This window comes from Rhinichthys klamathensis, unplaced genomic scaffold (assembly GCF_029890125.1).
Source record: "Rhinichthys klamathensis goyatoka isolate OS25496 unplaced genomic scaffold, OSU_Roscu_1.1 h1tg000165l_1, whole genome shotgun sequence".
NCBI lineage: Eukaryota > Metazoa > Chordata > Actinopteri > Cypriniformes > Leuciscidae > Rhinichthys > Rhinichthys klamathensis.
Window position 1 is genome coordinate 2,194,262 of NW_026606697.1, and position 14,058 is coordinate 2,208,319.

At 35.8% G+C, this 14,058-nt stretch overlaps 1 protein-coding gene across 2 annotated transcripts in view; it reads right to left on the bottom strand.

Moving 5' to 3' along the window:
• Positions 1–14,058, bottom strand: part of elp4 (elongator acetyltransferase complex subunit 4) — an 86,331-nt gene that overhangs the window by 44,225 nt on the left and 28,048 nt on the right. For both annotated transcript variants that reach the window (XR_008807803.1, XM_056259194.1), the window contains exons 7-8: positions 10,819–11,007; positions 2,916–3,024 (exon numbers count right to left, since the gene is read on the bottom strand). Coding sequence is in view for 1 of the 2 variants with exons in the window: in XM_056259194.1 (XP_056115169.1) it covers positions 2,916–3,024; positions 10,819–11,007 (298 nt within the window). In the remaining variant the exon portion in view is untranslated. The remainder of the gene's footprint in view (positions 1–2,915; positions 3,025–10,818; positions 11,008–14,058) is intronic.

The window sequence follows — 14,058 nt, forward strand, 5'->3', positions numbered from 1 at the left end:
ATGACGTTTCTGACTATATTGCAGAGGCTAATAAACATGTTGTGAAACAAATATTTTTCCCAGGTGTTGTTTTGCCGGTTACCCATTTAAACAGACTCTTGCTTTCATTGTCTGATGAGTTTTACTGTGGGCACATGTAGCTATCAGCTTTCACACTGGCCACTATAGCATTGTATCAACCATTATTTTATTAGCTGCACCAATGGGCAGAAACCAAAACATATGAGAGAAGGACTACAGCGGAGGGAGGAGAGAAATGGGTTGGTGGGAGGGAGAGAAAGCCAGAGAGGTGAGTGGAGGATGGGGGTAAAACAAGGTCAGTCGGCACAGGGGCATGTTGGGAAGAGAGAAAGCTTTTTCGCCCTCTTTAATTCCTCCCTCCATCTTTTTTCCCTCAGTTATGTGGCCAGTAGAAATATGACATTAAAAAGAAGCACTGAAGACCAGGATGAGGGGGATGAGAGGATGGAAAGAGCATGTGTATGTGTATGTGTGTGTGTAAAGGCCCCGCTTGTAAAGGGACCCGTGCGCTAAGTTGATTCCGCTCGAGTTGATTCGCTGTGACAGAACTCCCAACATGCTTTGTGCAGTGGACGCACCACAGAAAAGAAAGAGTGGCCTCATGTACGTCTTTACATTCACTAAGACCTTATGGCACAGCATTATTCATGAAATGAGGTAAAAATCAATAGCAAAAGCTAACAATAACTGTTCGAACACACTAAAAGTAAGGATATGCATTGGGGAGATGTTTGTGAAACCATCTGGAAAGCATTGCATTATATTTTTAAATATCTTATCTGTTTTCAAACATCTTAAAAAAAGGGTTTTTCACATACAATTGAAACAACACTAATATAATTAGTCTTATTTTGTTCACAAATATCGTAAACATCTCAAAAAGAACTAATTCATGAATGTGAAATCATTCGTTTCTAACATCTCTAACAATTATATTTACCACCCATCCAATACGCATTGACATTGTACGTGTGGTATCACAGAATCCATGTATTATCTAATCAAATAACTAAAAACTAAATAACATTTTGACAAAAGTGACTGACCTAAAAAAATTAAATAATGTATTATTTTATATTATTATTATTTTATATTTGTAATATTATATTATTATATATTATTATAAAAAATGATAAAATAACAATAAATATTAAAATAAAGTAACATAATAAATAAAAGTACTAACTCATAAAATTGAAAACATTAGAGTGTAATCTCATAAATATCTGATAAATACCTTGATAAAGAAACTATTGAAACAAAATAATAAAATAAGTAAGTAAATATACATAAACAATCATCTGAGGTCATTAGTGTTTGTAAACCACACCCCCTCTGGCCATTCCATACTTGTAAATGAATGCAAGAAAGAAACAGGGCAGGGGGCGGAAACAAGGAGAGAGAACTGTAAACAAACTGACCTTTACAGAGAGATGGACAAAAAAAAAAAAGATGAACAGATAAAGCAAGCAACATTAAGAGATGGCGAGAGTGTACGATGAAAACAAGGGAGGATATAAAGAGGCACAATGAGAGGAAAAAGGACAGAATGGAAAGAGCGTGAGCCCAAAAGATCTTCCTCATCTGCAGTGTGGCCACAGAGAGGTTTTAGCCAGTATGAAAATATTGATTCTGCAACTCTGCGGCCCCTGAGGGCTGTGCTGGGTGCTTGTGATGGGGCGGTGGGGGCTCTCTCTCTCTCTTTCTCTCTCTCTGTGTGTGTGTGTGTGTGTGTGTTTTCCGTGGCAGCTGAATCTCCCCCTGGCCTGTCTGCCAAGGAGCACGTCTGATTGAACACGGCCACACTAACAGGAGCTGACAGCTAGAGAGAGGTCCACCCTGCCTGCCCCTTTCTACTAATGCACTTTACTGAGCGAATGTGTGTGTGTGTGTGTATGTGTGTGTGTGTGTGTGTGTGTTTGTGAGAGCCAGAAAGATAGGATGATGCAAAAGGCATGAATAAGACGAGGGACCAATGAAACATCTTTTGAAAATAGATTTTCTGAAGAAATGCGAGGGGTGTCCGTCATGATTCTAGACTGGTGTGGATGGTTGCCAGGGTGTTGCTATGCAGTAGCTGGGGTGTTCTGTGCAGTGTTATTTAAGTATTATTTATATACCACTATAGTATTTATTAATGTTCGGAATTCGCTTTTATTTTTCTATATATTCAGTTTTCGTGTTAGATTAAGTTTTAGTAATTTTGCTTTGTGCTTTTGTCCTTTAGTAGTTTTTTTAAATATTTTTTTTTATTTAACTTTATTTTAGTTTTAGTAGTACTTAAGCTTTTTTTTTTTTTTTTTTTTTTTTTTTTACATTTCTTTATTATATAATGCATATTGTTTTATTTAACAATAACAACACTGATTCGGAGTCACCCTCATGTCATCGATAAACTATTATTGTTTTTATTATTATTTGAATTTTATTTTATGTTTATTATTTATGTTTTCACTTTCATTTCAGTTTAAGTAATTGTTGTGTTTTTGTAAGTTTTAATATGTCTATATAGCATTTATAAATTGTTATTTATTCATTTTAGTTTATTTAATTTTAGTTATTATTTTAGTACTTCAACTTAACCTAAACAGAAATGAGAAATAAAATTGCTGAAATAAAATAAGTTTAACAAATATATTTTTTAATGGCTTTAGTTTTAATTAACAATAATAACCCCAGTGCTTGTAACATTCTGGTCTCTAGATACGTTGATTTTTGGTCTCTATAGTCTCTAGTTATGTCCATCAGTTTTATCATTCGCAATAAAAAAATCTAAATCCCATTGTTTAAATTAGGTATCAATCGGTGCAGAAGGAGTTACAAGCCAAGATTTAATAGGCTATGGGGGTTTTCTGTCAGTGTATTTGAACTCTTGTATGCGTGTTTCTTCTCACCATGATAGTCTTTGTAAAGTGGGTTGGTCTCCTTCTCTGAGCCTCTGAATGACTCCAGAGCGATGGCTGTGTCACTCAGTCTGATTATTCGTCCCATTACAGCTCTGTTCTGAGAGTGTGAGACAGAAAGAGAGAGTGGGAATAGAAGAGAAATACAGGAAATAAATGAGAAGTCCAATTAAAAGTGTACAAACAAATGTAGAAACATTCTAGAGCGAAGCTGAGAGCATCTCTTGCTAATTAAACCCATCCTAACAAGCAGGGGTTTCACTCCCTTTACTCTGAGAACTGAATTAGGTCATCATTATCTCTCGGAAAAATGGAGCAGGGTATTCCGGAGGCGGAAACCATGATCTTACAACAAAGCCTGAGCTTACAGATCTAAAACCACCTCAGTCAGCAGTGATTTAAAAAAAATAATATCCAATTTTACCAACACCATTCTCTATGATGATTGTTCACATTTGAGGTAAACATTGTTTCCATAAAATACATACAATAAAAAATTGGGGGTTCAGTAAGATTTTTTTTGGAAAGAAATGAACGCTGTTATTCAGCAAGGATGCATTAAATTGACATAACAATGTTACAAAAGATTTCTATTTCAAATAAATGCTGTTCTCTTGAACTTTCAATTCATCAAAGAATCCTAAAAAGAAATGTATCATGGTTTCCAGAAAAATATTAAGCAGCACAACTGTTTTCAACATTGATAATAATCAGAAATGTTTCTTGAGCAGCAAATCATCATATTAGATTTCTGAAGGATCATGTGACACTGAAGACTGGAGTAATGATGCTGAAAATTCAAATAGAAAATATTCATTTTACATTGTATTAATATTTCTGAATGTGTCACCAAATAAATGCAGCCTAAGTGAGCAAACTTTTGAATGGTAGTGTATGTGCTTATATCAACCGAATTTTAAAAATGTATGCAGTTTATATAATTACTGATAATAAGCAGTGTAGCTAGTATGCTTGATCACTGTACTGATAATACTTAGGATAACCACCTAGAAACCTTCCAGAACTTAGGATTGACATGGCAACAGCCAGGCAACCTCCCAGAACACCCTATCAATTTTGAATGGGTATACAATTCAATACACCATTCAATGCATCCAATTATGTTTTAACATATCAGCATTAATCATGGCATCCAAACCGGTATTATAAGGTTATCTTTGGTAAGGATATCAGCTGTACTATATAATGCCACCACTGTGAAATGCTGCCTTTGGTTGCGTCGTGTGACATTAAATCCATCAGATAAGAGCAGAACATACGTTTGGTGCTCAAACACATTGAGTGCTCTGATTCCCTCAAACACATGCTCTCCAAATCTGTCTGTCTCTCTTACTCGGATCGCACAACTCATGCAGTGTCGCCATACGGCACAAATCTGGATGAACGCAAGCACGAAGCCACATCAACTCAGAGAAAGATCCAAAGATCCCGTCTGCTTCAGAGCAAAGACTTCTCACCCATTAATGCTTTCATTCCAAAAATATCTGCTGTTAAATGGTGTAAAAATGCCTTTCAGCTCATCGAGGTTTTGTGTCACGCAAGAATTACACAAGTTCACATTTACACTTTGAAATGGACGAGCTCATAATGCATTTCCGATGATGATTTTCATGGGAAACATTTGCAAAACAGATTAAAATGTGGTAAAACATGTTAAAGAGAGATAAATGTATGAGAGAAACGGGCCAGAATGTTTAATAAACATTTAAGGGGCTTGGAAAAATAAGTTATGAAAACCTCTGACCTTGACCTTACTGATATGAAGATCCTGTCATGGGTTAGATTGAACAAACACAAGTCAAAAGCTGCAAAGAGAAAATAAGCCAGTTTAAAGCGTTAAAGAGCGAAAAAAGCACAAATGCAGATCAAATATGAGCAGCAAATCTACTGAGAGCGCCTCCTCCTGGCCAAAAACAAATACAGAGACCATTCAGAAAGGCGGGAGCACTCCAAAGACAGACAGAGATATCAGGCTGTAGTGAAAAATTTATCTCTACGCCACTCCTGAATATTTCATGCGCTCCCTCTCTGTAGCAGCTGACGTGGCCTAATGCAGTTTTCATGCATCCGTGTCCTCTTTTCTTTCCTCCTTTCTCTTTTCATTCCTTCTACGGGAGACTTTGAGAGCATGCGTGTTTGTGTACGCAGGCTTGACCCTTTTTCCCCAAATCTAGCATAAAAAATTTAACCCAAGCAACTGGGTTAGTGACAGTCGCTGCCAACTTAACACCATCACACCAATTCAAGTAAACAATACAGCTAAAAATGCAATGCAACTACACAACAGTTGGGCCAACATTTTGAAGACTGAAGTCCAGGATGGAATAATGATATTAGGACAAACATTGTGTAGTTGAACTGATTAACCTTCTCGAAGCAACTAAAATAAAGATGTTTTTATGGACATGGCAAAAAAAACAAAAAAAACAACAACTTTAATTTAAAAAATTTAAAACTGAGTTGAATATGATGCACGAAAAAAGATGCATATAAACTAAAGTATACATTTAGTAACAAGTGTTTTGAAGTAAATGCAAAAGTATCTATTACAAGTACACAGCAAAAAGATAAATCAAATACAGAAATTATTTCTGCTCGTGTTATGAATGAAGCCCATTATTTTTTAAGATATTTAGGCATTTTGTTCAACTTTGTAATTTTTAAATATCAGCACAGTTCATCACGAGATGACTAATATCACATAGCTAATTTCAAATAGATTTAAACATTAGAAATTAAATCTGAAGAGCATTTTAATGACACAATTAGAATAAATTTCTATATACATTGGTTTTACATAAATTATCATTCAACTTAATGAAGTAGGTATGTTTTCTGAACATTTACACAGTTTTTTGTTCAATGAATGAAGCCCAGTTGCCGCCACAGTTTGAATCTGCTAATTTTTTAGGGGAAATCTGTGCAATTAATAGATTTTATAATGGCAAACAGTGTTAAATATAGACCTTATGTAACCCCGCCCCTTTTCAGTCTTCCGGATTGTATCTCCACAGCATGAAGGTAAGATCTTATGGATTTATGAACTAACCGCTCATTTTTAAATCTTCCTGGTCTGAAGGTTCAGTTCAGCTTCTGTTTATGTTCGCTGATCAATGTTTATATGTGAATAAAAGACTAAATTCAATCTGTTCATCATATAAAGCGATCAAGTCTCATCAGAAAATTCGGACTAAACCGCTCAATTAGTTGTACAATTCCTTTACGAACTTTTTGAAGCGTTAAAGTGGTAGTAGCGTGGCTGTCAATGGAGGGACAGAAAGCTCTAAGATTTCATCAAAAAGAATTGTGGACAGGGTTTGTGTCCCGAAGATAAACGAAAGTCTAACGGGTTTAAAACGACATGAAGGTGAGTCATTTTTGGGTGAACTATCTTTCTTTATTATGGGTGAATAAAGAAACAAACAATGCATTTGTGAATAATGAGTGTTTGCTTTCTGCCCAACTGAACCGATTCCATGCAGGCCTACTAATTGGTTACAGAAAATGTACACATCTAAGATTGACTTGCTATACAAGTCACATCAAAACAAAACAAACTAGTCGTAGCGGTCCAGCTCTTCCTTAAACTCCTCCGTTCTGTCTCCTAGGCTGTCACTCTTTAGACTGAAAGACTGGGTCTCCAGGGTCCTGGACCCAACAGAGGCTGTATCTGTAGGTGTGTGTGTGCTAGAGGACTATGGCTATTTGAGCAGAGATTGATTAAAGATTCAGATGGACTGTGGCTTTAATCTCGTCATAGGAGGCTTTCAATGCCCGGCCCTTTCACGTCGACATTAAAAATACATGGCAGAACTATTCATTACAAGCCACATCAGACGGATTTTAGATGAGGTGCTAACGCAAATAATGGAGGATTAACACAACATCTCTATGAGTTGACCCCGCATTTAGTTAAAGCAAAAATATTTATTCATCATACTGTACACTAGTAATGTTACTGTACATTAAGAAAATCTATTCAAGCTCCACATATGAGCAGATATATTGATACAAAAGCTTCAGAGATTTAAACCGAAGTCCAAAAACAACTTACATGACAACGCTTGAAACTAAAAATAGAATATTGAATCTTAAATTAAACAAAGGCTTAATTACTGTATTGAATATTCAATGGATACGTAGCATTTTAAAATTTAAAGTGTGTATTTTATTAATCAAAAGCAATTGTAATATTATTAATAATAATAATAAATGTAAAATAATAATAATAAAAAATAATATTAACAAAAATAATATATGTGAAGTAATAATAATTATTATTATAAACATTGCTTCAAAAGAAGAAAAAAGGACAAACATTCAAAAGTTTACAATGTAAAATAACCATTTTGTATTTGTATATATTTCAAAATGTAATTTATTCTTGTGATGGTAAAGCTGAATTTACAGCATCATAACTCCAGTCTTCAGTGTCACATAATCCTAATCAGGATTATAAAGGATTATTTGATAAATAGAAAGGATAAGATTTTAAGTTATTATAGGTTTATGTTTTAGTTTAAGATTTCAATTCTCACTATTAACTAGTTGCTTATTAGCATGCATTTAACTAGGATATTGGCTGTTTATTAGTACTTATAAAGCACACATGACCATATTCAACATCCCTTAATCCTACCCAACACAGAAACTTAACTATCTTACTAACTATTAATAAGCAGTAATTAGGATTTTCGTAGTTAATATTGAGAATTGGACCCTAAACTAAAGTGAACATATTTATTAGACAAAGTCTGTTTGTGACTAGTTAAGACCTCACCGCCTCAACATACTGTAGTTACTGAAAGGTCAACATGTTTACATCACATCCGTTCCACAAAACCACTTTCAAACCAATCACAGCGTTTACACCATCACCTCCACCGCAGAAAACCGCTGTGTGCCCCCCAGCCTCCCTAAGAGGGGTTTTAGCACTTTGTCTCCAAACGGACAAAGAACAGCGAGATCTTGTCTTTTGAAGCGCTCTTAGAGCACAGCGGCTGTGGCCTGACTCTCGTTGGCTAATGGAGGCACAAAGAAAAGGGCCTCTCAGGAACCCAAAGACGCTGAAAGAGAGAAGCGCCCAGAAAGACTCGAGACTGACCATTGGCTGGCTGAATGCAAAGTTGAGGGCCTCAGACAAAGAAATGTGGCTTCACGCGCCAATAAAGAAGCTCCTCTGAAGGCCAAACATACATGTACTCAAACAGATACACACACAGGCCCCCTGAACCCCAGCCAAGCGGAACCTCATTCACGCAACGGAGGGGGGTCGACTCTTTGACTCCGGCTCATGGGGCGGTTATGGTGTGCCAGGGTTGACAAACTTATGGTGACCTCAATGCTGGTCCATGTGAATGACAGTCAAGTTCAAAAACAAACAAACAAAAAAAAGTCTAAAAAGACCGTTTCGCAAGATTACTTCTGGAAGTTGATGTCGGAAATGTTCATCTTGCATGTGTCCTGTGTAATTACTCGATTGCAAGTACTGATGAGTTCAAAAGTTTAAAAAGACAGCAAAACAGATATATTTTCTGAGGAAAATGTGAGTGGAGCTTGCCTGCCAAGGGTTGCACAAAGATAGAGGCTGCATCCGAAATCGGATTCTCTCTTGAGTAGGTACTTATTCTGAATAAGTAATTACTTCACAACTGCTAAAAAAAAAGTAGTTCTCTATAGTATGAGTGTGTGCAGTATGAATGTAATCCGGACGACAGCATGTACATTCGCCATGCTGTCATTATCATGTGAACTACCAGCGTCAGCTTCACTGCCATTCATAAATCCTCTCCAGTGGCCTGATGGGATAGGAAAGTGTCCATTGTGTTCCCACTTCAGAATCTCGCCAGAAAAATTAGGTCATCCGCGTACTTTTTGCCTACTCTTTTATTAGTACTGTGTGAATTGAGATATAGTTTTTTGTCACATACTGTTTTTCGCCTACTATATAGTAGGGAATTATGCAATTTCGGACGCAGCCAGAGTGTAGTGAGTAGTCGCTAGGGCATGCGTTCTGGTCATTTTAGCCGACCCTAAAGTCTTTATGATATTCTGGTGCCTTAATATGGTTTATGTCCCTCCTTAAAGTCTAACTGTGGTGAAAAACAAGCTTTTAAATGTTGTTTATATGTCTATGTAATGTTTTTAATATGCTTTAATGCTTTAAGACAAACCATGTGCAAATTCATAAGTCAACACCATTGCTGAGTATGTTCTCCTTAAAACTGCAGTGAACCAAAGACAGTCTCAAAAACAAGGTTTGAAATCTCTGGTGTTTCTGACGTCACAAACTACCTTGTAACCAATCACGTCAAAGTGTGATCGTCAACGAGTGGATCTCTGAGCTGGTGTGAGTGAGTGGAGGCGGGGCTAATTTACATATTCATAGAACCGCGTATACTAAATGAGGCAAGGGTGTAGAGTTATATTCAAGCTATTTTAAGGCATGAAGAATTTTTTTTTCAAGGAAAATATTTTTAAATGTCATTTTGGCGGTCAAAGATTAGTTCTAACGGATAAAATTATCGACTACAGGGGGACTTTACGTGTAAATCTATGGGACATTTTTGCAGGTTTGATTGTGAAAAATGGAGTATCTGTTTGCTTAGTAAAGTAATAGCTTATCTCAAACAAAACAAAACAGACTGTTTTTTCCACATAGATAACGGTTTTGTTTGAGATGAGCAAACACTATATAATTACGTTCCTCCATGCTTCACTGTGGTAGAGATGTATTTATTATTATATTTCTCACCATGCAACTCGTGTTTCATAGTGATTCATCACTCTGCACACAACTTCCCATATTCTGACAAGTACTTCATTCAGCCTTTGATGATTTTTCTGAGACCACAATGGCTTTTTAAGTAGTGCATTTGCTTAAATTGAGCAAATATCCTGACCAATAATTTGTGGTTAAGACAATTAAAAATGTAGTGTTTAGCCATTTTGGGCTTGGTGCCTTGGTCCATTTTTTTTGGCCAGGTGTATAATCATCATCCTAAAGTGAATTAAAAATGTAGTGTTTAGCCATTTTGGGCTTGGTGCCTTGGTCCATTTTTTTTGGCCAGGTGTATAATCATCATCCTAAAGTTCAGAAAAGTGTTTAATATTACCACTTAAAGGGATAGTTCACTTTGAAATACATTTTTGATATGTTTTAGCTTACCTCAAGGGCATCCAAGATGTAGGTGTCCTTTTTTCCGCAGTAGTTTCAATTTTGATATTTTTAGGTCAAACCTTTCTTGTCTGTCAGTCATATAATGCAGGTCTACGGTCACTACCTCAAAGAGCATGCACAGAGAAGTCCAAATTAAACATGATTTAATGACTCGTAAATGTAAGTACACATTGATGGCCTAAGACACGAAACGAGTTGTTTGTGTGAGAAAACGAACAGTATTTATATCGTTTTTACCTCTTGTAACGCACAGACCGAAGCGCCCGCGCCCTCAGATCACTTGGACGTGGCTGTGGTTACAAGAGGTAAAAACGATATAAATACTGTTCGTTTTCTCACACAAACAACTCGTTTCGTGTCTTAGGCCATCAATGTGTACTTACATTTACGAGTCATTAAATCATGTTTAATTTGGACTTCTCTGTGCATGCTCTTTGAGGTGGTGACCGTAGACCTGCATTATATGACTGACAGACAAGAAAGGTTTGACCTAAAAATATCAAAATTGAAACTACTGCGGAAAAAAGGACACCTACATCTTAGATGCCCTTGAGGTAAGCTAAAACATATCAAAAATGTATTTCAAAGTGAACTATCCCTTTAATGGCCTTTTCAACCATCAGTCTTAAGTAGAAACCTGAGTAAAGGATATATATGAACAAACAAACCGAGAAACTATTTGATTAATCATACCTGTATGAGGTGGGAGGGTACAGTCACCATAGCGACCGAGAGTGAAGTGCGTAACAGGCCTCGGAGGGCATAGAGAAAGGTGGAGAGGGCGTGGCAGTTGGCGGGGTTATCCTTACAGCACACATCATCCCCCCACAGCGCAGATCCCAGAGAATGAAGACCCAGACGCAGGACATTCCGAGCCTTAGACTATAGAAGAGGGGAAAAAAGAGAGATGAACATAAAACATTTGAATTTAAAACAACATTGCATTCTCTCTGAGACGGTCAGGATATGTACAATTCATGTGAACAAATCCACATCTGGCTTTTGCAATGAATATTTCATTGAAGCACCGTAGGGAAAACTTTGGTGAACTTAGTGTTCAATAATGCATGAATGAATATCTTACCGCATTTTAATAAGTGCAACTTAATTTACAAAAGAAACAAGGAGAAACCTGAAGTGCATGACACTAATTTACAGTAATATATCAAATTATACTTAATTTTACCTACAGTGTTTACAACTCTTTAACAAGAAATTATGTGGCTAAATAAGACTTACAAGTGAAAAATTTTATGAGCTAGGTGTGCATTTACTGTGCTCAAAATATCAGTGCATGCAACACAGCAAAAACATAATGTTCAAGTTTTAGGTAAGTTTAAAGGATTTAATTCTGTGTATAATACTATATCAGAACCACTTTAATTTTTGCTGTTGTCATGACACTCTGGATTCTTTGTTTTTTTTTCTGTCTGCTGTGCATGAGAATCAACACACAACATGAATTATGTACGGCAAAGATAGCTATTAATGGATAAATTGTTGCAAAAAAAGAAATCATTATGTAAATAAATGAAAGAAAGCAAGAAAAGAAAGACAACCCATTATTACAATTCAGTATACAAATACTGAATACCAACATTGTCAATGTTGGTTAGGTTTTGAATTGACAAAATGTATATCAATTAGATTTTGAGAAACTTATGAGAAACTTTAATCATAAATCTTTTAGTCACCATGAAATCAAAATGAACTTTTTTTATTTATGGAATATTGCACTATTTATTAGAAATCAAAAACCAAGACTAGTTTGCAAGTAGTTTCTTCGAGATTTTCCTATGAGGTTTTATGTGTTTTTTTTTCTTCTATTTATTAGTAAAGTAAGGTCTGAGCTGAGGTAAACATAACTTAACGATACTTGAACACGTAAATTACCCACACCCATATTGAAAAATGTGAATTTTGAAGCAGAAATTTGTATTTTAAAAACCGTATGTTTCTAATAAGTAGATGAGAATGTTTGGTGTGCGAGCATGTAGTTTACGCTGTAGAACAAAACGTCCAAGTCTCATCAAGTTATGTTTACAATAGACCTTATTTTACTCATAAATTGATTACTCCATTATAAAATCCAATAGGAAAATCTTGAGGGAACAAGTAGCGAATTAGTCTTCCAGGTTCTGACGTCAAGCTCTAGCAAAACACAACGATCCAACCATCCAATCAATTCCCGATGGACAAAATCAAGTCCCACCCTACATTTTTTTTTTGTTCCAGAAGCCGTTTCATTGGGATCTACATCAACAGGGAAGAAAACACTATTGCAAACTTCCGTTTCAAGCCGGAAGCATGAAGTTACAAGCATAAAGTTAAATATAGCTGGAACACACAAGACTGAAATTATATACAAAAAGTTTGAATAAAGTTAAGTGTACATTAAGTAGTCAAAGCTGAATTAACTATACAGAAAATAATGGAGGAGAAAGAGAAAGACTTCAATTACGGATTTCCTTAACTATAAACACTATAAAATCTAGTGAATATGCATAAAATGAGCAATTATTTTATATCATTAGTAAGTTTACACTGTTTAAGCGCATTCTGTGCTTCTGTCTTGTATTGATTTTCTAATAAAAGCATGTTAAAAATCACAGGACGACACTTCAATTAGAGACTCTCAACAGGACATGATTAGCTATTGTACAATTTCACATTTATACTCTCTCTATAATGAATGAGATAAAGAGAGAGAAAATGGTGAAAAGCAAACAAAACAGTGTCCAAATAGTATGTCATACATAAATGTGCAATGACTTGTGTAACTAAGTCAGTAGTGGAGTCCTGTCTGTAGTGAAAAGCCTTTTGTTTGTTGGAGTGAGGGTCATGTACCTCTCAAACAACTTGAATCAATGAAACAAACAGTCCAGCCAAGACCACTCAACAGCACGGTCAAACGGAACACGGTGGTCAAAAGTGATTGGATGACATCTTCCAATCAGGACAGTTGCCTGACATGACCACAATGTGGCTGTCAACCTAAGAGCCAAAATGTCTGCTTCCAACAAGTGCCAGGAAATTCTTGGCACGTTTTTCACCAACATCAGCCAAGCTAAGGGGCCATGGGTGAGAGATGTGCCCTCTACAGTGTACAAAGTCTGAGAAATAATGACAGAGAATTGAACCTTATTCACAAACCAAAGAGCCGATTCTGAATCTGCTAAATAAGGATAGAGAGGACAGACCCAAACATCTACAAAACTGGCCTCAGGGAACCATGTATTGGTGAGATACAAATACAAGTCTCGAAAAAGCAGGAAAAACTTAATATTTGCATATTTATGAAGATGTAAAAGGTAGAAGATGGTCACAGAGCATACTTTTAGTTCAGACCTATTAGCTTTGTGGTCTTTAGTAAGGGATTCTATCACTTTTTGGACAAGCTGTGGACTGCAAACACAATAAGTTAGCTACTGTATCAGTCAAATTAACTTTGAACATACAAATAAAAAGAAAGAGAAAAAAATGAATCAAAATACAGGTAATGACACCTAATAAAGCTAAAAATCGTACATTTCTGATCTTGACCTGCGAATCACGGATAGGTGCAAAATAATATTTCCATGATTTTTACAGGCTATAGAAATATTATTTTGATGCAAACTCTGAATCTACTTGCACCGATGCTAAATTTTCAATATATTGTAATCATTATGTTAATAATTACGTACATTTATACGTATATGTATGTACATTTATGAAATACATTACTTGGACACAGTCACCTCTGATAAAAGATCACTCTAAATTGTAATGTAGACACATGCCCTTTCTGTAAAGCTGCTTCGAAGCTATGTATGGTGAAAAGCGCTATACAAATAAATGTGAATTGAAATGAATTTAGCATCCTTTCCTAATTAAAGGGAAAGATAAAAAGTAATGTAAAAATTTAGAAATAGTCTTTAAAAAGACACAATA